The following is a 27,589-nucleotide window of genomic DNA, read 5'->3' as shown; positions in this document are numbered from 1 at the left end:
CTTACGGTCATGATTGCATTCTTGTATATATTCGCGATTAGTTTGGAGTACCGATAATCTATGCGACTTTCCTCCAATGCTCTCATTACGCAGTTAATTTCAATCGTATCGAATGCTTTGCGACAGTTTACGAAATCCAGGACCAATGATCGGTTGTATTCGATGGATTTTTCTATAATCACTTTTATGCAGTGGAGGTAGTCGAAGGTGCTAAAGTTTTTCCTAAAACCTGCCTGTTCCCTAGGTTGGTAAAAATCTATTTTTGTTTCCAGTCTATTTGTTATTATTCTTGTGAATGACTTGTAGAGGTGGTTTAACAGGCTTATGTATCGGTAATTCTAGAGGCCTGTTGGAACTCCCTTTTTGTGTAATAAAATGATCAGTGCACTATGCAATCTTGTAGGTGTTTCACTTTGGTGTAGACATAAGTTGAAAAATTTCTTTAAGTTCACTAAAAGTCTGTCTCCTCCAATCTTTGCGGCTTCTATAACATTATTATCTTCTCCTGGGGCTTTACTTATTTTCATTTTCTTTAGTGCGATCCTTATTTCGTCTATTGATATATCATGCATTAATTCCGATCCTTTGTTGACTAATCTTTTTCCTGAACTTTTTTGTTAGTTACTCATCATGATTTCGTTGATTTCTGTATAATTCTGTATAGAAATCTTTTACTACCCTTAGTAATTGATCTCTGTTGGTAATTATATTTCCATTTTTATCCTTTAATTTCTTTATTGCCATTTATCAATTTTCTCCCTAGAACTTTGAGACTCTTGTTATTTTAGTCGTTTATTGGATTTAATTACTTTTGTGCTTTCGGTTGTACATTCTAATAGTCAAGTCAAGTCAAATTTATTGATCACATGCGACATTATACAAAGTACATGTATGAAGCAAGTCAAAGTTACAGACATACATCTTAAAAGTATATAAATTAATAAACACGATAAAACATACCTAAAAGTTATTTTTAGAATATGGCTCTAGCTCACAAATGTATTGATGTCCACACCTCCAAAAGTTTGGCTGATGTAAATTCATTCGTATATCTATTGGTAATTTGTTAAAGAAACTTATGGCTGCATAATGTGTGCTAGCTTCCAACAAAACAGAACGATGTTGTGGAAGCATAAAGTGATTGTCTCTGAATCTTGTTGAATAAACATGGTTAAATTGAAATTTATTAAATTCATAAATTTTGCTATGTAAATACATTATACACGAAAATATATACAGACCAGGAATTGTAAGAATATTGTTTTGTCTAAAGATGCCTCTACAAGAATCTCTAAATTTCTTTTTATACATTATCCTAATAGCTCTTTTCTGAAGTACGAATATCTGCTCTAATTTAGAGGTACAACCCTAGACTTCAATGCCATATTTGGCTATTGAGTAAAAATGGGCAAAGTATACTGTTTTTAATATTGATGTATGAAAGAGACGTGAAAGAATTCTCAATGCATAACATGCGCTACTTAATCTGGATTTCAAATTAGAAATGTGGTTTGGCCATTTACAATTACTGTATAGAAGTACCCCCAGCAACTTCGTGCAGTCTGTTTTATCTATTGCTGCTTCTATAGTGACTTAATGGTTTAATAAATTATTTGACGTGAAAATCATATACTTTGATTTCTCTTCATTAAAAACTAATTTGTTGGATAAGAAATAACTGTTGATGGTGGATAGTATCTGTGTAGTTTTATTTTGCAAATTTTGATCAGACGTTCCTGTGACTAGAATGTTGGTATCATCCGCATAACTGATGATGTTAACCCCAGTCAGTGAATTAGTTACCAAAGCTATATCATTAATAAATACTATAAAAAGTAAAGATTCCAATACATCACCCTGAGGGATACCATAATGGATATCCAATGTGTTTGATTCGTTTACAAGTTCATTAGATGTTATCTTTACTTTTTGTCTTGTATTCTTTAGGTAGGAAGTAAACCATTTTAGAACTACACCAAGAATACCAATCCTCTCAAGTTTTATTTAAATAGATTTTTCTATTTTTTTTACTCATCTCTTTAAGTTCAGGATGATCTCTGCTTCTATTACTTTGCATTTTTCTCCTCTCTTCCATTAATGGTGACCAAATACAAGCATTAATGGATAATATGCCATTACTAAAATTAGACAAAACAGTAAATGTCCATAATTATGGCGCAATGGGTGACGTTGAAAAAACGGAGCAAATAAAGGCTCACTTGGATAGATAATATGACGCAAAATGCTGAGATCTTAGTGATCTTAACTGTAAAATCCAAGCATATAATACTGTAGTTTAAGAAAGTTGAGGCCTTATATTGTTTAGAGCCCAAATTGTTTAAGAGCTTTATTAGGAAAAAAAGATAAACGTACAAATGCGTACAAAAAAAAACGTATAAAAATCTCGGGTTCGTTCGGAAAAATATTCCCATAAGATTTTTTTGCATGATCACTTTCATAAGATACCCCAGAATAAGGTTTAAGAGGTCGCCTAGGCGAAAACCTGTTAAATTTTTTTTAAACAAATTCTAACAATTAATTTTTTTGGCCTGGACCAATTTTTGAATTATTCTGAGCAGTCTCTTGTAGTTTTTTCTGTAAACTTGATGGTTTTCGAGTTATAAATAATTTAAAACTGAGAAAAATGCAAAATTACGATTTTCAAGGCTCAAAAACACAAGTTAAAAACATTATTTCTGAAATCACCAGGAACCAAGTTCAAACCTTGTTCTATCATTTTCCGATAAGTATTTTGGGACTATTGTATTCAACAGGACGGGCGCTCGGGTGCGGCGTAAATAAGAGACAGAAACAAGATCTAGGGCATAAATTTTTGCTGGTTTCCTGGTTTAAATTCTCATTATACAAATAAGAGCCCGCCCTGCCATACGCGCTTTATTATCAATTAAAAAACAATGGTTTAATGGTTATTTATGTACCAAGGGTGTAATTAAGATGATGACGCCCGAAAAGCAACATAATCCAGCCAGAGGGCCTCTGGCCCGAAGGATGGATGTGGCTCAATGGTCGTTATCATTTGGTAACACTAGTGGTACATACAAGTTTTTATTTTTTACCTCACATAACATAACAACTTAAATTAAGACGATTTACTTTTTATTTTACCGCACCTACAAAATATATATGCATATTTTGTATGTACCACTAGTATTATCGGATGATTATGCCTATCGAGCAACATGGGCACATATCAGGCCAGATGCCCTTTGGCTGGATTATGTTGATCTCCGGGCGTAATCTTCTTAATAACACCCTTGGTGAATAAATAACTATTAACCCATTATTTTTTAATTAATAATGAAGGGCGTATGGCAAAGCAAGAGCTTATTTGTACAATGAGAATTTTAATTAGCAAAAATTTGTGCCCTAGATCTTGTTTCTCTCTCTCTTATACACGCCGCAACCCTGGCGCCCGTTCTGTCACAAGCGCTTCATTAACGAATAAAAAACAATGTTTTAAAATGATATAGGTTTAAAATAGTTACCGGGAAATGATAAAACAAGAGTTGAACTTGAATTCAGGTCTTGGTATATTCAAAATAATGTTTTTTACTTGTGTTTTAAATCTTGAAAATCGTAATTTTGCGTTTTTCTCAGTTTTAAATTATTTATTATTATAACACGAACACCATCAAGTTTACAAAAAAACTACAAGAGATCTATTTTGTTTCACGATTATACCAGAAAATCTCATGGGAATATTTTTTTGACCGAATACTAGATTTTCGTCTTCTTTATTTATTCTTATGCAACCTTTTCAATTTCTTAGTTTAAGTGACACATTAACTCGTTTTAAAAACTTGTTATTATGTTTTATCACGTCTGAGTAAAAAAATACAGTACTCATTAGATGCCAAATTCTCGTTATCAATGACAAATATTTATTAGGCGTTTGTGTGAAAACAATTTTTTTTCCAACTTCGATCATAAGCATTACGAAAAAATTCAATTAATGAATCCCAAATGTTAATAATTACCAAAAGCGTTAGTTGTCTCTGTAATAACAGTACTCGTTTTTTCTTGGTATTTAGTAACAATAACACTATAATGGTTTTAATCGATACCCTTGACAAATATTTAAAATACTTGGTTTAATATGTTAATTGATTTTTTATTCTAATTTGTAAATTATTTAAATTTTTTAATATAAGTTTCTAAATTCAAGCTAGGGTTCATGGAAGTTGAGGTAGTCCAGGCCTAAAAATATATTTAGTCCAGTCGTCAGAGACGAAAATGTCATGGAACCTCTAAAAATCATACGAACAAGCTGAATTTTTCCAAGAATATCAATACCAATATCAATATCTGGGACCATAAAAAAGATGCCAAATAGTTTACTACTTTTACACCCAGGCTTCACCCTTAAACCCCCCTTGTAGGGGGTAAAAAGGCAAAAAAATCGATAAATTTTTGTATTTTGTCGCAAATGAGCTCAGTTTTTATAAAGGTGTTAAGTAAATAAACGTGTCGCGATTTTTGCATTTTTGATGATTCTTATGAGATCAATACAATTTCACTTTCATTGATCGGCCACTGTGGAATTTCCTCTACTAGAGTCTAATCTTCAAAACCTATAGCATGAAATTTTAGTTTTGAGTTTTGGCAACCAATGTGAAGCATTTGAAATATGCTTAAAAAAACGCTAAATTTAAACTTTCGCATTACAAACGATCTAAAAATATTTCAAACTGCTCTTTTTCAATTACACTAGTACGTTTTTCAAAAGTATTCAACTTCTGTTTTTTATTGCATCCAAAACTTTCTTCTTGAAGGCATTTACTGTGACGTGCGATCGTTTGTAATGTATAAGTCATATTTCATTATGCGTTTTTAGTCATATTTCAAATGTCCCATATTTGTTGCCAAAACTTAAGATCAAAATTTCATATGTAAGGTTTTAAAGATTGGTCTCTACCAATGAAAATTTCACTACGATCCGTCAATGAAAGTGATACATTTCATTGATTTCACGAGAATCGTAAAAAATGGCAAAAATCACGCAACTTTTATTTATTGAACAGATTTATAGAAACAGAATTTATTTGCGCCAAAATACAAAAATTGCAAAAGAAAACTGCACTCTTCGCCATTAAAACGCATTCTGATTTTTGTTGATAGGACACTCTGATCAAAAGATATCAAATTTTATTGTCGAGTTGATATAAATTTTATTTAACATTTATTTCGCGCGCGTAACTGACATTCAAGTTCGTCGGTCGCTCCAAGCTTTATTTCTGAGAGAATGGTTCTTTCTCTCAGAAATTTCGTTCTTTATTAATCTTTATTATTTAAAATTATTTCAGCTACATTTTTTATTTGAAACATTTTTTTCTACGGTGTACAGATTCTTGGTAAATCGACATTTTTGCGTTTTTACCCCCCCCCCCCCACACTTCTAGGGGGGTTTAGGAGAAACTCGGTGGTAAAAGTGCTAAACTTTTTTGCATCTTATTTGAGGTTCCAAAATTGATTCGCAGACTGCGCAGAATTCAACTTGTTCGTATGATTTTTAGGGGTCCAATCTCTGACGACTGGACTAATTGTCTATATCCAAAATTTTCTAAGGGCCTTATTAACAGGAGAAAATGTACAAATCTCAAAAAATATCTGTCGAAAAGCGGACGCGATCTTTCGATAAGCAGACCATAATGGACATTTTTCATAAAGTTTATTTTTTTGCTGGAATCACTTCAAGATATACCTTGTATCAATAATCACGGTATGCGCCAGTAAAAAACCTTGTTTTTAATTTTTTATTTAGCAAAATATGAAAAAAATCAAAAATTTTTGGTTTTTGCTCCTATTTTTGCCTATAACTCGAGAGATAGTGTTCCTACAAAAAAATTATAAAAGGTAAAAGGTTTTTCAATTACACATAATATTTGACTAGCTACAAATTGAACATTTAATGTTTATTGTTTAAAAAATATCAACATTTTGGAAAAAATTTAAAAAATAGAGTATTTGCTTGAAATTTTATCGACTTCTTAAACATAAATTACACCTTTCGTATTTCGCCTGGAAAAACTTTATAATACTTCTGAAATGTGTGCTAAATTTAATTAAGATTGGTTTAATAGTTTTTGCATAATGAGTTTGTAATCCGGGGTGCTCATAAAATTGCAAATTTGCAAAACTATGCTGAACCCAAGATAGTCGGAACTTTTTTACATGTAAAGCCTCAAATTTTCAAACGCACGTTAAAAAATTGAAATTTGTCGACTAGGACAGCCTAAGGAATTTTTTAAAGTTTCCTTTTCCAATAGAAACACTTTTTCAAATTTAATAAATTAATAATCATTATAAAACTGCTTAAATAAATTAATTTTAATATGTAAGTTATTTTAAACAGTTAGAATATTTAGTACTAGCCAAAAATTCCCTATTCCCCTCAAAAATGATGACAAAAATTGACATAATTGCAGAAATTCTTCTACAGCCCAAGTTGCGTCTACCTGTGAATCAGTCTATCGTAATAACAAATTTTATTCATGTAAATTAAAAATTGTGCAACATTTTTGAGATGATGACCCCGACCAAAGACTATAATTCTGTGTAAATATGCCCAATCAAATTAACCAACAGCCAGATTACATAAAAAGAATGTGCTTTAGTGACAAAAGTACTTTTTCCCTCAATGGAAATGTTAACATACACAATATGAGATATTAGAGAGACACAAATCCTCATGTCTTTCATGAAAAAATATACTTAATTTCCAGAGAAAGTAAATGTTTGGGCAGGTATATTGGACTCCAACATAGTTGGGCTTTTTTTTCTTAATTCTACTTAACCGGTGAAGTGTATCTGCAGATCTTACAAAACGCAATTGATCCGTTAATTCTTGAAATTCTGGAAGATAATCCAGATAATTTCGGTTCTGATCCTGCACACTATTAGGGTGTCTTCTTCTTCTTAAAGTTCCATCTCCTATCGGAGGTTGGATATCATAACGGCTATGGTCACTTTGTTGGCTGCTGCTCTGAAAAGTTGTAGTGAACTACAGTTAAACCACTCTCTAAAGTTCTTCAGCCAGGAGATGCGTCTTCTTCCTATGCTTCTTCTTCCTTGGATCCTCCCTTGCATAATAATTCTCAGCAGCTCATATTTTTCTCCTCTGGTTATGTGACCCAAATACTCTAGTTTTCTTCTTTTTATGCTGTTCACAATTTCTAACTCCTTATTTAGACTTCGTAGTACCTCAGCATTGGTAATCCTTTGAACCCATTGAATTTTTAATATTCTTCTGTAACACCACATTTCGAACGCTTCTATTTTTCTTATGTGTTGTTTCTTCAATGTCCAAGCTTCCATTCCGTATAGTAAGATAGAAAATATGTAACATCTTAGAGCCCTCAATCTGAGATGCAACTGAAGGTCTCTGTTGGTAAGCATTGTCTTCATTTTCACAAATGCTTGCCTTGCAGTTTCAATTCGGACTTTGATTTCTCTGCTTTGGTCATTTTTGTCATCAACCCAAGTTCCCAGATATTTATATGTCTCTACTTTTTCTATTTGGGTTTGCTCTATCATTAATCTTTCATTTCCATGTTGCGTTTTTGAGACAATCATAAATTTAGTTTTTCTCTTATTTATTTTTGGACCGTATCTAATGCAATAATCGTTAATTCTATTTACCAATTCTTGTAGCGATTCCAGGGTGTCTGCCATTATAACGCTGTCATCAGCGAATTTTATGTTATTTACTATTCTTTCGTTTACAGAGATTCCATCACCCAGATCCGCTATCGCTTCCTGGAATATGGCTTCACTGTACACGTTAAACAGTAATGGTGACAGAACACAGCCCTGTCTTACTCCTCTCTTTATATCTATATTTTCGGACTTTTGTTCTTCTATCTTTATATTGGCTTTTTGATTCCAATACAGATTGATAATGATTCGTAAGTAATATTAGGGTGTAGTAAGACATTATCTAGACGGGTAATATCGTAGTAGATGGATTGGACGACGAGGTTCGATACAACGGCCAGTTCGGTCACCAGATCTCATATTATTAGATTTTTTTCTGTGAGGGTACTTGAAAACTTATGTTTACGCTACAGCACCTGACAGTATTGACATTTTGTAAAGAATTGTTGAAGAATGTAGGCAATTTCCCTCGACACATTTAAACGAGTACGATAAGAGTTAAGTAATAGAATACATTAGTGTCAGGAAGTAGATGGAGCACATTTTGAACACTTAATATAAGAACTGGTCCTTAAATCTTTAAATGATTTAAATGACAAAACTACAATTTTAGTATTTATTTAATTTATTCATCAAAATCAGCTTAAAAGAAAACAAAATTAGTATGATAGAATAGGTATTTTCAATACCTTTTAAACAAGATATCACTTGCCGTAAGGACCTATTTAAAATTATCGGTCACAGTGGCTCTGTAACGCCATCTATCATTATTAGTCACATGTTATGACTAGTTGAGAAGCCTACCTCAGTTTATTTATTCCCTCCAAAATTCACTATTATAAATATAACCGATCAAAAGATACAGTGGGGACAGGGGTCTTCTGGCTAGCACTGCATATGTTTTCTAAAAATTAAGTTAAGTTAGTTAAGTAAAAATTCACTTTAATATTTAATTTGTAAGTTCAGAAGCAAAAACTGCATTGAAAGAAGATGCGATTATTAAATGGCATAAAATATCATATTTAAAATTATTGTCGTCCAAGACATCGATTTAAAAAAAAAGGACAGAATCCTATGCCAGGAAGCCGAGAAAATACATTTTTTGGATCCTGTTGTGATTTTGAACTCGTCGATTCACTCTAACTCGGCGCCCCGAGGGGCTACATCCCACCCTACCTCCCATGTACTTCGAGTGACTTTTTACGCGAAAACAATTTCTTTTTTATTTGTTTTTTATGTTATCACGAGGCACATCATGCAAAAATTTTTATATAAAAAATACTTGACAAGACAATGGTATTTGTTTAAAATTGATCGCTCTATCAGTTATAGTTAGGCGGCAAATACATGCCAACTTTAAGCTTTAATGTCTCGGCAACCAATAAACCGAATGCATTGTTTTTTAAGAAGCATCTTTAAAACTTATATAAGTATACAAATTTTAAAATTGATATGTGTAAGACTATCTAAAAGTGCTTATTTTGGGCCCAGCATAATTTTGAAAATTTGCAATTTTTTTGTGGACCCTGGATTGTAAAATTATTATGCAAAAACTATTAAACCGATTCTAACGAAATATAAAGGTTGTAAGTTATTATCTAAGAGGTCGAAAAAATACCATTTTTTACACTTTTTTTCCCAATTATTACAGTTTTTTAAACAATAAACCTTAAATTTTCAATTTTAGCTAGTCAAGCATGTAAATTTGAAAAAGGAAACTTTCATTTTTTATACTTTTTTTCTCGTAGCATTATTTTTCGAGTTATAGGCAAAAACATAGGCGCAAAAAGCAGAAATTTTCGGTTTTTTCAAATTTTGTTAACTAAAAAATTAAACACAAGCTTTGCGTCCGGTGCATACCGTGATATTGATACAACAGGGGATTTTAGGTTTTATAATCCCAGAGTAATAAGAGAACAGTCCTCATTAGATGTCAAATATTCACTATTAATGACCAATCTTGTGTGTAAAGACAATTTTTTTATCTTCGATCATAATCATTACGCAATATTGGAGTGATAAATGAACCCCAAATATTATTAATAATTACCAAAAAAGTTGTTTGTCTTTAAACTATCATTACTTGTTTTTTCCTATTATTTAAGAATGAAAAAATAATGTTTTTAGACGATATCAATGACACATATTAAATACTTGGTTTAATGGAATAATAATTGATTTTTTATTATACTGTACATTAATTAATTTTTTTTTGTAAAAACCCTGAACATTTATGCGAAGAAGCTATATTACAGGGAAATTCTACCCATTCTCTCCAGGTATCTTTTTATCTTCGGGTTATTAGCTCTGCCGCTTTGGTTTAGTCTGGAATTTCTTTAGTTCTCATCCAAGAAGCTATATTTGCTTTAGCTAGACGTTTTACATTTGACGACAGTTCAGCAAACAAGCAAGCAAAATCACCAGATAGAAAAACAACACCTTAGAGACAAAAATAAATAAACCGAGGATAGCTCAAAAAATTCGATAAACACTGCAAAATCACCGCACTGTCTGGGCCCCAAGGGGGTAAGGACCAAAATAACACCAATAGGACCCTCACATAGACATCCTACAAAAAACAAAATAACAAAAAATATAAAAAACGCTTTAGGTTAACAAAATAAATTTTTTAAAGAAAATCCAGCGAAAGCCAACCAAAAAAATATATAAAAAACAAAAAACCCGAGTAAGTAGGGCCCAAACACTTGAGCACCAAGTTTCCGATCTGGATTACCTAGTAAATTTATCCATTTCCGGATATATTTTGAATGTATGTTTTTTCACCCCCAAAAAAAGTGGCTTTCGGTAGCCTTTGCGTTGCGTCTTGTTTCTGAGGCGTATGTCATTATTGGTCATACACTGACTTTATAAATTCTTGACTTCATCTCGTGTCAATGTGTCTGTTTCGCCATATAGTATTATTAAGGCATCCTGCCAGTCTATTTGCTTTTTGTACTTGATCTCTCACTTCTTTGTCCAAGTCTCCATAGCTAGACAGTGTAATTCCCAGGTATTTTATTTCCATTACTAGTTCAATACTTTCATCAATCAATTTGCCAATGCCATCAATTTCTTTTTTACATCTAGTTGGTTCTTTGCTGATTACTATTGTTTTAGTTTTCTGAGATGAGATTGTCATATTAAATTCTTTTGCTCTTATGTTAAATATGTGGACCAGTCTTTGCAGACTATCTTCATCTTGGGCTATCAATATTGCATCGTCTGCGTAACAGAGTATTTTGATTTCTTTGTTTCCCATTCTGAATCCTCTTCCTTTGTTAACGGTTTTGATGATTTTATCCATGATCAAATTGAAGAGCATGGGGCTCAATGAATCCCCTTGTCTTATTCCGCTGCCTGTTTCTATAGGTTCTGTAAGTTGTCCATCTATTCTGACTTCCATTTTGTTGTTTTGGTAGATGTTATCGATAGTTTTTATAATATTTAGAGGAACTTCTCTATTATACAGAAGATGGATTACGTCTTTGAGTCTTACTCTGTCAAACGCTTTCTTTAGGTCAATGAGACACAAAAATGCTTGTCTATTATACTCTAGTGATTTCTCAGTAATTTGCTTTATAACGAATATTGCATCTGTACACGATCTTCCACGAGATTGGAAATCATCATGGCTATGCGGACTCTGTTGACTTCCGCTCTAAAAAGTTCTGCACTACTGCATTCAAACCATTCCCTTAAGTTCTTAAGCCAGCATATATTTCCGTCTTTACCTACTGCTTTTCTGTTCTTTAGGTTTTTAAGTATTTTCCGAACTGCCTGTACATTTATATTAAGTTCTTCATTGACCTCTTATGAAGCGCCATATTTCCTTTTGCAGACCGTAAAAATCATATTCCATTTCTTTCGAAAAGCGTTCCCAGTGATCATTTTTTATTTTTCTTAGTACATGTGTTTCGTTTCTAATTGTCTTGTAATTATGGTATGCCTCTTGTGTTTTGGTTGACATGTATTTCAGGTAAGCTTTTTTCTTTTCTTTACATTTTTCCTTCACTTCTGTACAAAACCATGAAGTTCTTCGCCTTGAGAACGATTTATTTTTATTTATATTTCTTTCACCAAGAACTTCCTTGGCCGAGGCTAAGATAATGGACATAATTTTTGCCCAGCTTTTTTCGACTCCATCACTTTCTGTGATATGTATTTCTGCTTTTTTCGGTTATTCTTTTTTGGAATAGGTATATTGTGGAGTCATCCTGTAAGCTTTTGACCTTTATCTTTGTGGTGTATTCTGGTTTTTGTTGTCACATACATATGTATGTGTTTTCATTCGGATTTTACACAATACCATGGATACAGTTGAATACAGTTTTTATAAAAGTTGGGTTTACTTTTTGTAAAATTTATATATTTTATTATAAAATAACTTGCCTTAAAGATTCATTTAGTGGTGTTGTATTCTTACAAAATTCCAATTTAATGATTCCAGTGATTTCCTTCAAGTCAACTACCATAATTTTAAATATACGCACAGTATCGTTTATAACTAATCATATCTATTTTGTTGCAGAACGAAAGGCAGCACCGGCACAGTAAAATTGAACGATGTCGTTCGAGACCAGAGCCCCCGGTATAGAAAGTTATCGGCGTATATTCCACAAGATGAAGAACTTAGAATGGCTTTGACAGCGAAGGAGGCCATGACGTTTGCTGCTCACCTAAAACTAGGTTACCGTGTTTCTAACGATTATAAATTCAAACAGGTGAGTTAAAATATATTCCTCTTTTAAGAAGAAATGAAGAGTTGTTTAAATTTTTTAGTTAATATATAATGCAAATAAACTGATTTTCGTGAGTTAGATTTATTCTTAAATAAATTTTGATCTCGAATCGAGAATAAATATGAAATACAATGGAATACGTAAAACAATATGTACAGAATCCGGATAACACCAATGTTATGTTTTATCGCCAATATTACATTTAGTTCAATTCACTTTAATTATAATATAATGAGGATATGATAGATATTAAGATACTGGAAATGAATGTAAACGCTCAAGAGCCATTTTCGACTGAAAGAAAAAAAAGAGAAGCTATTTTATTATTAAAAAATAACAAATAACCTGGTTCTAATAATCTTCCTGTCGAACTCTTTAAAAAATCGGGCAAAGGAGAGAAAATCCCGTGGACTGAAAACTAGGTATAACTATTGCCACTTCACAAAAAGAGATAATATGGTGCGTGATAACTTATAACTATAGAGAGATAATTCCGTTCAATCTGCCATATAAAATCCATTAAAGTACGCCGGAGTAAGTAGAACCGTGAATTTCAGTAGTTCCTGTTTAAAGTGCATTGACAAAAAAAATTGTCTTTAAATCTGACTTATTTTTGCAAGGTTACTAAAGAGACATTAAATAACTGCTACACAAACATATGAGCGAATCACACCTTCCAATTTTATTTCGTTACTTTTTATTAGTTTTGCGGTCCACGGCTTACACTTACTCTACTGTAGGGTAAGTGTAACCTGTAAGCAAATTTTCCGGAGTAAGAGTAAATAATTTGCCTTGATATATGCTACAAAAAAATGTTTGCAATAGGAAATACATTATTTAAGAAAGAACCGGCAACCAGTGCGTTTTACCGGTTCTTACATATGGTGCAGAAACACTGACTCTGACAAAAAGAACAATAGATAAAATAAGAGTTACACAACGCGCTATGGAAAGATCAATATTAGGTATTACCATCAGAGATAAAGTACCAAACCTAGAAATAAGAAGAAGAACAGGAGTCACAGATGCAGTTGAAAAAATAGCCATGGCTAAATGGGCTTGGGCCGGACATGTTACCAGATTAACGGATGATAGATGGACCAGAAAGATTCTGGAATGGCGACCAAGGCAAGAGGCATATCGAAGCAGAGGACGACCACCGACTAGATGGACGGATGATATTAAGCGCATCACCACAAACTGGATGCAAGAAGCTCAAGATAGAAATAGGTGGAAAATTTTACGAGAGGCCTACGTTCAGCAGTGGACAAATATAGGCTAACTGATGATAATGATGATGATTATATGTATCAAATGTATTATTAAATTCTATTTTTCCCTCTTACCTAATCTAGGAAAGGGGAGGTACATAAAAATCTGATCTTCATTGATTTCGCTTTTGTTTTCTACAACAGACCAATGAAATGTGGATGTCTTATAACTCGCCGAAAAAGTTTTACCTCTAGGCATGTTTTTTTTTCTGTTAGCTGACCTACATACATTTTTTAACATTAACCTGATTGAGTTAAACCACAATGCAATCACCTATGTTTATTTTTGCCAAGTCTATCTGTATTTTATTGAAAAACTTAATCTTCCACTTCATATATGGTAGAATTGCTGAAATGTTTTGTTTATCTTCAATACTGTCGCCATCACTACTGTCTTCTTCAAATATAGATATCTTTTTTATCGTCTTTTCTGCAAATTTTTATTCATTCTTCTATTATGGTATTTTTCTGATTCGTCATCTTCGCTACTATTATCATCAGCTATTTTTTTGAAATCTTTTTTATTTTGATGAGTTTTTCAAGCCACTGGTTTTGGATTTGTTCCAGTTTACCAACAGCGTCTTCTGTAGTGATCACTTCCGCACAAGCGTAAATTCTTTTTCTTCCTGTAGTAGTTTTTGAACATTTTGCTTTATTACGAATTTATACCGTTATCAAAAAGCCATAATACGAGTAGAACAACCAAAATCTACAGAGATACATATAAAAAGGCTATAAGACAAGGATGTGTACTATCCCCTCTACTTTTTAATATGTGCTCAGAAGAGATGTTTATAGAGGAGCTAAAAGACATAAATGAAGGCATATCAATTAAGGCAACACTAGTAAATAATCTCGGATAGGCAGACGATACAATACTCCTTGTGGACAGCATATAGGGGCTGTAAATTTCGGTTGATCGCACTACGCTGTACTGCGAAAGGCGTGGAATGACTGTGAACACAAAAAAAACAAAAATCATGATTGTCAGTAAACATTGAAGACTAAACAATCTACATTAAAGAAGAAGCTTTAGAGAAAGTACTGAGATACAATTACTTGGAATGTGAGCTAAATGAACAATGGGACCACAGCCTTGAGATAAAACGACGCATTGAGCCAGAATTGCTTTTAATAAGATGACAGTAGTATTATGCAATGAAAATCTCTTCCCTTTTGCACGAAGTTGAAGACTGGATAATTACACACGCAACTGAAAAGACTTCTCAGCTTTGAGATGTAGAGTTATCGAAGAATGTGAAAAATATGGACACAGCACGTAACAAATACGATAACATTAAGAAAGATGAAAAACGAAAAAAAAAACTCGACACTATAAATAAAATAAAAGTGAGCTACTTGGGTGACATACTAAGAAATGAAAAATATAAGTTGATACGATAGATTATACCAGGGAAAGTGTAAGAAAAAAGTTTAGAAAAGTTCAGAACTACTGCAGATAGAGTAAAATGGGTCGTGATAATCGCCAATGTCCTTTAAGGATAAGACACATGAAAAAGAAGGTAGTTTTGTTGTATGCATTTGCTCCAGAAGCAACTATTCGGCCGATGGTTTGAATATGTTGAGGCTCCGCCTTCAGACACACTGACTTTGTTTGCGATTGTGGTTGTTGTGGACACGAAGACTATTTTTGTGCTTGATCTGCTGCATTATAAATGGATGCAGCTACATCTGCCTGACGTTCTTGAAAAGTACACCAACGTATATATACTTGCGGTTTATACCTTTTACTGGGTATCACAGCGACAAATAAAATTATCATTGCCATTGCCAAAAATATTGACAACATTCGATAAAGGAGAGACGCGAAAAAAGAAGGTATCGATATTCTTTTTGTTGTTCTCAACCGTTTTGGCAAAATGTTGAATCTTATTATTGCAATAAAGATATGAATTAGTACAACCAATCACTTCCTGGGTATGTCTTGAAACATTATTGAATTTTTGACCAGCTGCTTTTTTGTTCTGTATATCAAATCTCTTTTTGGATTTCTTTTGTAATGTTATATTAATTAGTAATCTTCTGTAATGTATTTTAACGCAATCATTTAAGCCAAAAGATTTATTTATTTAATACATGGGATAACCCCATTAACAGTTTAAGTTACAATATACAATATCACAGTTATAATTCAAAACTTGAAATTACTTATAATATAAAATCAATATCAAAAGTTTGAAAAATGAGACTAAAAATCTTACTTATTCAAAATATGACAAGAACCAAATTCAACAATACCAATATACATATCACAAAGCAAGAGATCTTTTTAACAAGGTTAAAGTTATATTGAAAATATCAAAATCGAGAACATTTAATAGCCCCATTTATTTATCCAATGGGTTGTGAATACCATAGGTTGTTCTGTGAAAGGGAATATTGAAAACATTGTGGTAACATAGAGCTTGATGGGGAACATTAAATCTGGCGATTAAACGTTAATCTAGCTTAACAGGTTTGAACAATCATTAAATTCATGGATGATCTTATATCTAAATATAGCTCCTGACATATCACGACAGTTCTTGAGTATGTGTAAAGATATTTGTTGTTCGATACGGGAATAATCATGATTTTCAATCAATGGAAAAATACTTGCAATTCATACTAACAAAACCAAGAAGTTTGGATGCCTTTATTGAAGTAGAGTTTATGTGAAACACAGAAAGTAAGCTTCTCATCAAAAATTACACCCAAATCCCGAATAGAAAAACATAATCCAGTGGCTGATTACTAATAGTATAGCTTGTTTCAATTTGATTTCAATGACTTTATGAGAAAAACAACATTTTTGTACATTTTAGTGGAGTTTGTTCTGATTGCACCAATTCTGTAGTATGTCTAAGTCATCTTGCCACAAAGCTTGATCTTTTAAGCAATCTATAGCTTTCCAGAATTTTAAGTCATCTACTAATATTAGATATTTGCTGTTTAGGAAACAGAAAGTGATGTCGTTAACAAAGATATTAAAAAGAAATGGAGAAGTGTGGCCTCCTTGAGTAACTCCAGATTTTACTGAGATATTGTCAGACAAATGACAACCTATCTTGACTCTTTGACTTCTAACAGATGTAAAGTTTTTAATCCATTCAACAAACCTGACATGAAAGCCTACATTACTTGCCCAAAAGTATTTGGTGATCTACACGATCAAATGCTTTGGAAAAATCTGTGTATATTGCTTCTACCTGTTTACGGTCTTCCATTTGAGATAATATATCAGATCTGTGGATTTTTGCAATAAAACCATGTTTTAATTGAGATATTAAGCCTTTACATAACCAAGAAAGTTGCTTTACTATAAGACAGTCGAAGGCTTAGGGATTGCAGAATGTATACAAATGCTACGATAATTTTTAATATTGTCTTTCTGACAATTTTTAAATATAGGAACAACATGACTTTCATTTCTTCTTTTCTCTGAAGAAATAAACATAGAGGTTTCCAGAAACCTATTAAACAATATAACAAACGGCATAATAAGGATACATACACACTTTTTTAATACAAAATTAGGCACTCCATCTGGGCTAGCAGTAAGCTTATTGGGCAGCTCATTTATGCCATTAAAAATATCGGTCATAGTGATCTTAGAAGGACAAATATTTGTATTAAAGTTGTTATTTAATGGATAAATAGGTACGTAAAGGTTGTTGTTATTTGGTGGATACACAGTTTGAAAGAAGTTCATAAATGAATTAGTCATGTCTTGACTATTTGTTGCAGATTGAACTTGATAAAATAAGGTGTTATAGGCAGCTTATGACTAGATTGGTTATCATTAATGTACTTCCAAAATGATTTTGGATCCTTTTTTAGGCCAGTATTTGTACCTTTGATATAGTTGCTGAAGCAAATTTTAGACAGTTGTTTACATTTAGCTCTTAAGTGAGAAAATCTAATATAGTCATCATCAGAACCATATTCACTATATTAACATAATATAGTGAATATGGTTTTTCTCCAGAGTCAGTCCTAAGATCAACAGAGAACCACGTGGGAAAAGTTGAAATTCTATATTTGTTTAATGGCACAAAGTAAGCAATTCTTATAAAAAAACTATAGAATAATTTTTTAGTAACATCAATATCATCAACCATATATACCTGCCAGGTTATGGAAACAAGAAAGTTGTTAAGCGCTATGTAATCGCCATTCCGAAAATCATAAAACAAGCGCAACATTCATAATCCACATAATGGATGCTAGGATTTACAAGAGGATCGCTTGATTTTAGATATTTAGCACCCTAACATTAGAAAAAACTAAATCCAAAAATACATTACGATTATTGGGAATATTATTATGTTGATACAATTTTTAAAATGTATGATTTATGTTATCCATTTGATGTCTTCTAAAAAGTGGTAGATACTGACACATTAAACTTTGTTAAATACATGGTTTAGCTTAACAACAATTCTAAAATATTTTACTACTTAAACAACATAATCGTAAATGCTCTTTCCGACAATGCTAATATTTAAGCGAACTATGTCAAGTTGACAAATCCACTCAGTGGAAATTAAAAACAGTTTTTTTTATATGATCAGAGAGTTTTGATTTATATTTTGTATAAAGTAATATAACTCCTAAAACAAAACTTAACAGCCAGATATTTCTCACAATGTTCTATTATTAAAAAAATTCCATTGGTCTAATTTGATGATTATCCAACAATTTGTTACAGTAGTTACAGCAGAACACTAATTAGTAAATCCATTATTTTTACTAATATATCCAAAATTTGCATAGATAATTAAAATCTACTTATATAATATAGAGGTATAAGTGTCGATTAAATTGGTGTTGATTTCTTTTTAATAACTTGAAAGGAATACTTTTAAAACATTTAAAATACATCATTCCCCACCACATTGTTTCTTAGAATATTTTTAAAATATACCTACATAGTAGTGGCATACATTATCATGTTAATGATACTTCTTATTATACATTCATCATGTGGTTGTTTTAATTTAGTCAACTTCAAGTTTATTATACACTGTTGGACAAAAAATCCCGATGCGTAAATTTTTTGTAATTACTTTTGTATTGTTTTATACTTTTTGTAATTGACAATAGTATATTTTATGTAGTTTTCCAGAATATAGTTTAAAGACCACAATTTTAATTTATTTATTTTCTTCCACCTACACTTAATGAGGTAAGAAACGCAGTACACAGAACTAAAGATGGCAAAGTAATAGGTCTTGATAATTTCCGCTCAGAATTTCTAAAAATAATGGACGATAACGGAATAAAGTGACTTACATCGATATTTAATAACATCTATATTTAATATCATCTAATACAGGTACAATTTCGCAAATATGCGCTTGTATATGCACCAAATTGGCGCAAATATGCAAAAAATTTTCAAGACTATTCGTATTATATGCAAATATGCAGACGTTAATTTTGCATTTAAAAACCAATTCATACATGGCCAGAAAAAAAATTAGGTCACATTTAAAACTTGTGTGTTTGAGCTATTTTAGTAGTTTGTTTACGGTTGTATCAGTTTCTTAGTAGCCGCTGATATATTGCTTTCCGAGAAATTATATATCAAGTGTTGTTATCTGTCAATTCAGTCACGTACTGTCATTGTATTTACCGCGTTTGTTTACGATTTTTTTTATGAAATATTTGCATTCAATCTAGTGGAAAGTTAGAGTTAATTGCCAATTTAATAATTGTTATATTTTTGAATACCTGAAGGATGGACAATAGGAACATGGAACGTAAGAGGTCTCAACGGCAAGGAGGCTGAACTTGTAGAAGTATTTAATAAGGCTAAAATAGACATACTAGGAATCACAGAGACCAAAAGAAAAGGTAACAGCACACAGTTTCTGGAAAATGGCCACTTTTTAATACTCATTGGAGCACCCCCGTCAGAAAGAGCACGTGAAGGAGTTGGTTGTCTTATCAATAGAAACTTGACTAGTAGCATTAAAGATTGGGAATGTATTACCGAAAGGATCCTAAAAATTAGAATGACAACCGAAGAGAAGAAACCAGTGAACATCTTTGTTATATATGGACCAAACGATACCGAAAGAGCGAACACCAAGGACATTTTTTGGGAAAAGGCGACGGAGATCATAGATAGCGCAGAAAGTAACATAATAATAATTGGCGATCTCAATGGTAGAGTAGGCGTAAAAGACCAAGAATCCTCGGATGTACTAGGATAATACGGAGAACAAGTAAGAAACAATAATGGTCAACGAATTATAGACTTTTGTAGAGAGAATGACCTGATAATTATGAATTCGTTTTTTCAACACAAAGATGTGCACAAATATACCAGAGAAGTCAAGAGTAGAAAAGAAAAGTCCATTATTGACTATGTATTGGTAAACAGACCTTTAAGACAATGTATTAAAGAAGTCAGAGTCAGAAGGGGAGCAGAAATATATAGCGACCATTATCTGGTAGTATCCCGAACTAATATCGGTGTGGAACAAAAACGCACGCAGAAGGTACCAAGAAAAAGAGACAGAACCCCAAGAAATCTCACCAACGCAGTTATTAGGTCATACAAGTTATCAGATAAGAAAATAGCACAGAAATACAAAAGCTATGTGAATAATAGTCTACAAAAGCACTTAAACCAGAACTATGGCTTAGAAGAAACTTGGCAAAAACTTAAAGAATCCCTCCTAGATGGGGACAAGCAAATCTGCGGAATAGCTAAAATCAATAAAAACAGACAATGTACGAATTGGTGGAGTAATGAAATAAAAGAAGAGGTCAAATCCAAGAAGTTAGCGTGGAAGAAATATCTAGGGAAAGCAAAAAAAAGCTGGGAGGATTTTGGGAATAAGCTGGAGAAGGACTACCACACTAACCAAAAACTATTTTACAAAACTCTGAGAAGCCTAAGAATAGAGAACAGACAACAAACACCAAAACAAATTAAAAACAAAGATGGCCACATCCTCTGCGAGAACGAAAATATTATGAACAGGTGGAAAGGGAACAATAAAAGAAATAAGAGAAATAATACTCAGGCTCAAAAGAGGAAAGGCAGCTGGCTATGATAAGATAACTGCGGAAATGCTAAAAAATATGGGAGAAAATGGAAATGAAATGCTTAGAAAAGTTTGCAATAAAGCATGGAATGAGAACAAGATCCCAAAAGACTGGGAAGTGGGCGTTATTCTACCCATTTTCAAAAAAGGTGACATACGAGAATGCAGCAACTACAGAGGTATAACTCTCCTGAGTATCCCTTCCAAAGTTTACGAACGAGTACTGGAGAAAAGACTACTACAAGAAGTAGACCATAAGCTGGAGCAGTCACAGAGCGGTTTCAGGAAGGGAAGAAGCATCCATGACCATGTTTTTACACTCAAGCATCTAATACAAAATGCACGAAATACAAGCACGGAACTATACCAAGCCTTCATAGACCTCGAAAAAGCATTTGATAGAACCCCGCGAACCGAAATAGACAAAAGCCTAAGAAACAGAGAAGTAGACAGCAAACTCAGAAAAGCTATTATGAGCCTATACAAGAACACAAGAAACAGATTAAGAACAGATAATATCGAATCAGAAGAGTTTAGAGTCAATGATGGCTTACGACAAGGAGGTGTTCTAGTCCCCATCCTGTTCAATATTGTACTAGATGATGTAATGAAGGAAACTAGAGAAGAAACATCGAGAATATTTGTTGGGCATAGAAACCTGGAAATGATACAGATAGCGGAGTGCGAATTTGCAGATGACCTAGTCGTATTTGGAAGAAACGAGGACGCACTTAAGAGAAACCTCCAGATATGGAGAGATAAACTTGAAAAACGTAACCTGAGAATTAATGAAAGTAAAACCAAGGTCATGGTATGTGGGAAAACAGACCAACATACAAACATTAAAATCAATAACTATACTTTAGAACAAGTCGAAACCTTTAAATACCTGGGAGTGCAACTAGAGAGTAGGGGTACACAAGAAGCAGAGATAAACAATCGAATAGCAAACGCTTCCCGGATATACCACGCAATTAAGAGCACATTCCTATCGAAAAAAGAAGTATACCAAAAAGCAAAGATAGCTATCTACAACACAGTTTTTGTACCTATCTTAACATTTGGATGTGAAAGCTGGACGCTCACCACCAGACTAAAAAATAAACTGCAAAGTATTTCAATGAAGTATCTAAGAAGAGTACTAGGGGTGACCAAAATGGACAGGATACGGAACGATGAAATAAGAGAACGCCAAGTCCAATCAATAGAGAAGAAAATCGAAGAAGCCCAACTGAGATGGTACGGCCACATGGTAAGGATGAATAAAAAAAGCCAAGTGAAACAAGTGTGGGAAGCGAGAAGAACCTTGAAAAGACCGAGGGGCAGACCCATGAAGACCTGGGACGATGAAATTGCCGCCATCCTAGACAGGAGAGGAGTAACCAAGGAGCAAGCGAAGAAATTGGCAAGCAACAAGAAGAATTGGAGGAAGTTTGTATATGAAACCTAAAAAGAGACTTTACACCCAACACCTTAGGTTAGAAGGGTTATTGATTATGCATATATATATACACAAATATATATATATATATATATATATATATATATATATATATATATATATATATATATATATATATATATATATATATATATTGATTTAGAGTATCAGCAATCGGTCAGGAAATAAAACTCTATTTGTTCAGTCTCAATATTTCGTCACGATTTTGTGACTTCTTCAGGAGAAAACTGTAAATTTATTAGAATAATTAATGATTATATGTAAACAAAAAAAATTTAATCATTAATTATTCTAATAAATTTACAGTTTTCTCCTGAAGAAGTCACAAAATCGTGACGAAATATTGAGACTGAACAAATAGAGTTTTATTTCCTGACCGATTGCTGATACTCTAAATCAATATTTAAAACAGTACGGTCGAAAAAATAATTTGAAAATATATATATATATATATATATATATATATATATATATATATATATATATATATATATATATATATATATATATATATATATATATATATATATATATATATATTTGTGTAAAGCTTACCGGTGGTACAATTTATTATTGATGGTGTATATGTATATCTAATGAATCATAATACCTTTGGATCCTGTGACTATGGCAAGAATTGTAGCATTGATACAAAATGGTTGCGGACAACGTGAAACTGCAAGAATTGTTGGAAGGAGTCTACGTGCAATTCAAAATGTGTACCAGTGCTGTAAGGAGATTGGTCTAATAACCAGAACGCCAGGACCCGGGCGAAATCGGATCACCAGCCAAAGAGACGATCGCTTTGTGGTGTCCGCAAGTTTGCGGAATAGAAGAGCCTCTGCGGTGTTAGATCAAGAATCCATCAACTTCAAGAAATAAAAATGTTAATATTAGTGAATGGACAGTTAGAAGAAAGCTGTTGGATTATCTTACAGAAAGATGACTACAGGCCCACCATTACAATGCTGGCATCGGATAGCACGATTAAATTTTGCCTAGACTCACCTCCATTGGAATAATGTAAATTGGAGCGACGTACTATTTTTAGATGAGTCGCGTTTATTTCTCAATAGGACGAACGTCGTCAAGTATGGAGAAGACACAGAGAAACATATGCTGCAACTTGTATTTATGAACGACTCCAGTGGCGTAGCTAGCATGGCTGACACCCGGGGCGATAATCGATGGTGTCACACCAAATCCTAAAAATAATTGTTAAAATCAACGAAATTAAGAATAATAGTTAATGGAATATTACGTGAATGAATTACATATTTGTTTTCTAGATTTAATAGCGCAAACTCTGAAATCGCATTTTCTATATTTATGTTTTGTATTGCTTCATGTTCGATATTTAATAAACCAAGTTTATTTGGCATTGTTTGCTTCATTGTTGCTCGCAAGTAATTCTGGATTAATTTTAGCTTACTAAAACTTCTCTTACATAAAGCAACCGATACGCAAATGGTCATAAACATTTTTAATGCGACGATTAAGTTTGGAAGGGATTCCATGAAATCCCACTCCCACAATGAATTTAAAAATGTCTACAGCTAACCATTTGGAGGCTGTAATAATGGCGGCCACTTGTAAATAGCTTCTGAGCCTTGGTATTTCTAGCAGCAGGCCTACTTCTTCATGGTAAATCACAAAATATTGAAACAGCTAATTTTAACTGTTTACTGTTTCCGAAAAGCACAGTGTGTGTCTGCACAACCTCAAACAATAAAGCCACATAATGAATGGACTTTGATCTGGTTTCGAGTTCAACATTGAATCGGCCAAAACGTTCCAACATATCTTTTTGAAGTTCGGCTCGAAGTGTGCCTCCTGTTTTGGTAGCTAACACGTCATCCATTCATTTTTGACGTCGAATTTATCTTTCGGTGGGAATATCGCAGTCCTCACATTTTTTCGTGGCAAAATCTATTGCTTCATCTATACTATAATCACGTTTTTCTTCAATATTAAGACGAAGTGCCCCTATTTCGGTCACTGATTGATCAACTGTCATGCCTTAACTTTGCAATTTAATCTGACAAAAATTTATTTCATTTAGTACACCATTCTAAAAGAATAAATAACAAAAAAAGGTGAAATTATACACAGCGGACATAAAGTTATGTGCAGTACCTCTGGGGTCTAAATTTTCTTGTTGATGATATAATTCCTCAATTGCAGCAACAGCACTATTAAAATGTTCTGCCAATACTTTAACTGCAGCACAGTGAGCCTTTCAACCCGTTGTAGAAAGTAGTTTAACATATGCTTTGCTGTGTTTAATAAGCACTTCCAGCGGCTAGCAGAAGCAGAAAAAAAAATTAAAAATTGCGGTTTCGTGTGTTGACAAAATAATATCGAATTGTATTTTGATTGTAAAACGGGTAAAGTTACAAATTAACGATTAATTATTTTGTGATCAGTTCTCTTGAGTGTCAACCCCGAACGGGTGAAACCCGGAGCGGATCGCCTCTCTCGCCCCACTCTAGCTACGCCTATGAGCGACTCTCATTTGGCAGTGGGTCGGTTATGGTCTGGGCAGGAATTACTTCACAAGCACGCACAGAGTTAGTCTTCATACAAAATGGCTCCATTACGGCTCACAGACACATTACAGAAGTTTTAGATTATCATATTATGCCTTTCTTGACTATTATTGGCGACCATGGGATTTTCATGCAAAATAATGCTAGACTCATACTGCCAGAGTTGTCAGAGAATATTTGGATGAAGTGGGAATTAGGTGGTTTGATTGGCCACCACTCAGTCCAAACATGAATCCTATCGAACATGTCTGGGATAAGTTGGGCCGAAATATCCAAAAGCATACACCTTACATTAGGCATTACTTCCTCTAAATAAAGCTCAAAACTCAAAATATTGCTAATAATTTAATATTGATAGAAAATCTAGAGTTTTTGTTTAAAACATACTGCAATTTATTTTCTACAGATATGCCTACGTTTCCTATAACCATACGAAAAGACGTTCTAGCATGATTAATCAAATCGACTGATTCACAAAGAGTCACATTTTGTTGTTCAAGTGTTTTAAGCTTATTTAAGCTTATGTTAGATTATGAGGTAAATTAAGTAATTGAACAAGGCGTTTACATTCCTGCAGAGTTGCTGAAGTGGAAACTGTTAGTTCTGTAATAAAACTGTTTATTCTTTGAAAATACTCCTCATAAAAACGCTGCTTGTAACCCGTCTCTTGATAACAGATAAAGGGCGCAATGAAATATTACCTAGACGTTTTTTATAAAATTGAACTCGTAATTACGATTTTATAAAAACTTTTTTGACATTATTTATCAAATTATTAACACTTGGAAAATTTCCCAAACCACTAGTTTTTCTTCTTGTTATTCCTATAATATAGTACTGTGCGAATTATTGGAATCATAGGCTGTTTTAATAAAAAACAGTTTATTTAGAAAAAAATTATATTTTGATAAAACTATAAAGGTAAACTTACATCATTTAGTAGGAAAATGTCCCCTTTTAGCTGCAATTACTGCTTTTAACCGTTTTGGCATATATTTTACGAGATTTTGACAGTTCCCAGATATCGTTTCATCTCGAAATCAAAGCTGAATGACCGCTTCTATCATTTTTATCATTTTTATTTTTTTCGTACAGTCGATTTTGCGCAGTCTAACTTTGCAAATATTCTATAAATTTTCAATGGGGTTGAGAGCTGGCGAATTACCGAGCCAATCTAAAACAATAATCTTCTTATTTTTAAAAAATTCCATAATTTGCTTTGACTTGTGACAGGGAGCCTGTTGAAGAATCGCTCCTCCTTGGGGTGGACATTTTTGGAGTTTTGTGTCCAAACACTGTTCCAACATGGATTTGTATTTTTGGCTGTTCATCATGCCTTCGATTGGCATCAAAGATCCAACCTCCATGTATGAAAAACATCCCCAAAACATTTTTTTGACTGGATGTTTTACGGTTTGATCAATATGAGATGGTGTAAGGTTTTCATTGTCAGACTTCCTGACGAATTTCGATCGCTGTTCCTGAACTATAACGTGCATTTTATCTGTAGATAGGGCTTTTCTCCAGTCGCCTACTGTCTAAATAGAGTATTTTTTGGGCCACAATAGCTTTTGTTGCTTCATTTGTTCAGTTAGAAGCTGTTTTTTTCCGTAGACGCATTGCCCTTCTACCATTCTCCACAAGTCTTCTACAAAAGTAAAAATCTTTTCCGCATTTACCTTTTTACATCCACTGATCCCGTTTCTCGTTTACGCTTCAATCTTGCTTACCACTCCCCACTCCACACGTTCTTGAGAGTTCTCTTTGTGACATAGAATTGTGTTCACTTAACGTGATAATCTTTTCACGCTTCCTAGGCGTAATATCCATGATGGAATTAAACGAAACAAACTCACTAATTACCAAAAACAATACAAAATAGTACAAACAAAAACAAATTAAAACAACACAAACTTAGTGGGAAATATCCTAAAACACCATCAAATATAAGGCAGAGAAAAGTAAGGTTATGTTTTCAATGATTGATCAGTTGTAAATGTGTGGATTGTGTTGCCAACTGTGGTTATTGAAAAATGTCACCATGATTTCATTAATTCGCACAATACTATAATAGCATTTGAGTTAGATTTTGAAAATATAAATGTATTCACCGGTGGTGTCTGTCTATCGAACACGGAGTTTCAACATGGTAGTCAAACACTCTAGCGTTTGAGCGATCTGGTCCACTGGAAAATACTAAAAATAGTTAAAATCAAAGTGAACATGTGAAACTTTGGTCTCAGAATGATTTAAATTTTTTCTACTTACTGATCAATTTATCTTTATAATATATTTATCTTTATGGTAAATAAATTAACACTTAGATAGTCGATTTTAATTAAAATTTAATAACATATGAAGAAAATTATCTAATTTGCATTTTTGACTAAGTATATCGTGCGTTGTTCTAAAAAAAAACAGAACTAGAAAGTACTGTGTTACTTAGTGATCAGGAAAGTAAATATTCACATAAAAAAGAAGAATTTGTTGACAGTTTTAGTAACTTTTGGTTATAAATGTTAAATTATAAAAAATATGAAAGACCTTAAAATATGTGATTGTGCGTCGAAAGTGGCCAATTTGCGCAGCCTTTTATAACTCATAACTAAGGTCCTTAGTCAATAAAAAAGAGGGGACAGTGCAAGCGACCTCATTAGACCAAGTTATGAGCTTAAAAGGTCGCGTAAGATGATGGCACTTCCGTCGCAAATCAAGTCGATATAATAATATTAATCACTTTCTTGTTGCTGTAACGAAAACTGCTCTTTATAGTTATGTAAATATACGCAATACACACATGCTTCGTTTTGTTTTCGTTTTTATTCGTTTCTTC

The 27,589-nt window shown here is 32.9% G+C and overlaps 1 protein-coding gene across 1 annotated transcript in view; it reads left to right on the top strand.

Moving 5' to 3' along the window:
• The window catches only part of LOC140432409 (ATP-binding cassette sub-family G member 1-like), a 197,766-nt gene that overhangs the window by 103,631 nt on the left and 66,546 nt on the right, over positions 1-27,589 (top strand). The window contains exon 4 of the mRNA XM_072520287.1: positions 12,203-12,395. Coding sequence (XP_072376388.1) covers positions 12,203-12,395 — 193 coding nt within the window. The remainder of the gene's footprint in view (positions 1-12,202; positions 12,396-27,589) is intronic.

This window comes from Diabrotica undecimpunctata, chromosome 1, assembly GCF_040954645.1.
Source record: "Diabrotica undecimpunctata isolate CICGRU chromosome 1, icDiaUnde3, whole genome shotgun sequence".
In the NCBI taxonomy this organism is placed as follows: Eukaryota; Metazoa; Arthropoda; class Insecta; order Coleoptera; family Chrysomelidae; genus Diabrotica; species Diabrotica undecimpunctata.
This window is presented reverse-complemented; position numbering and strand designations above follow the sequence as displayed.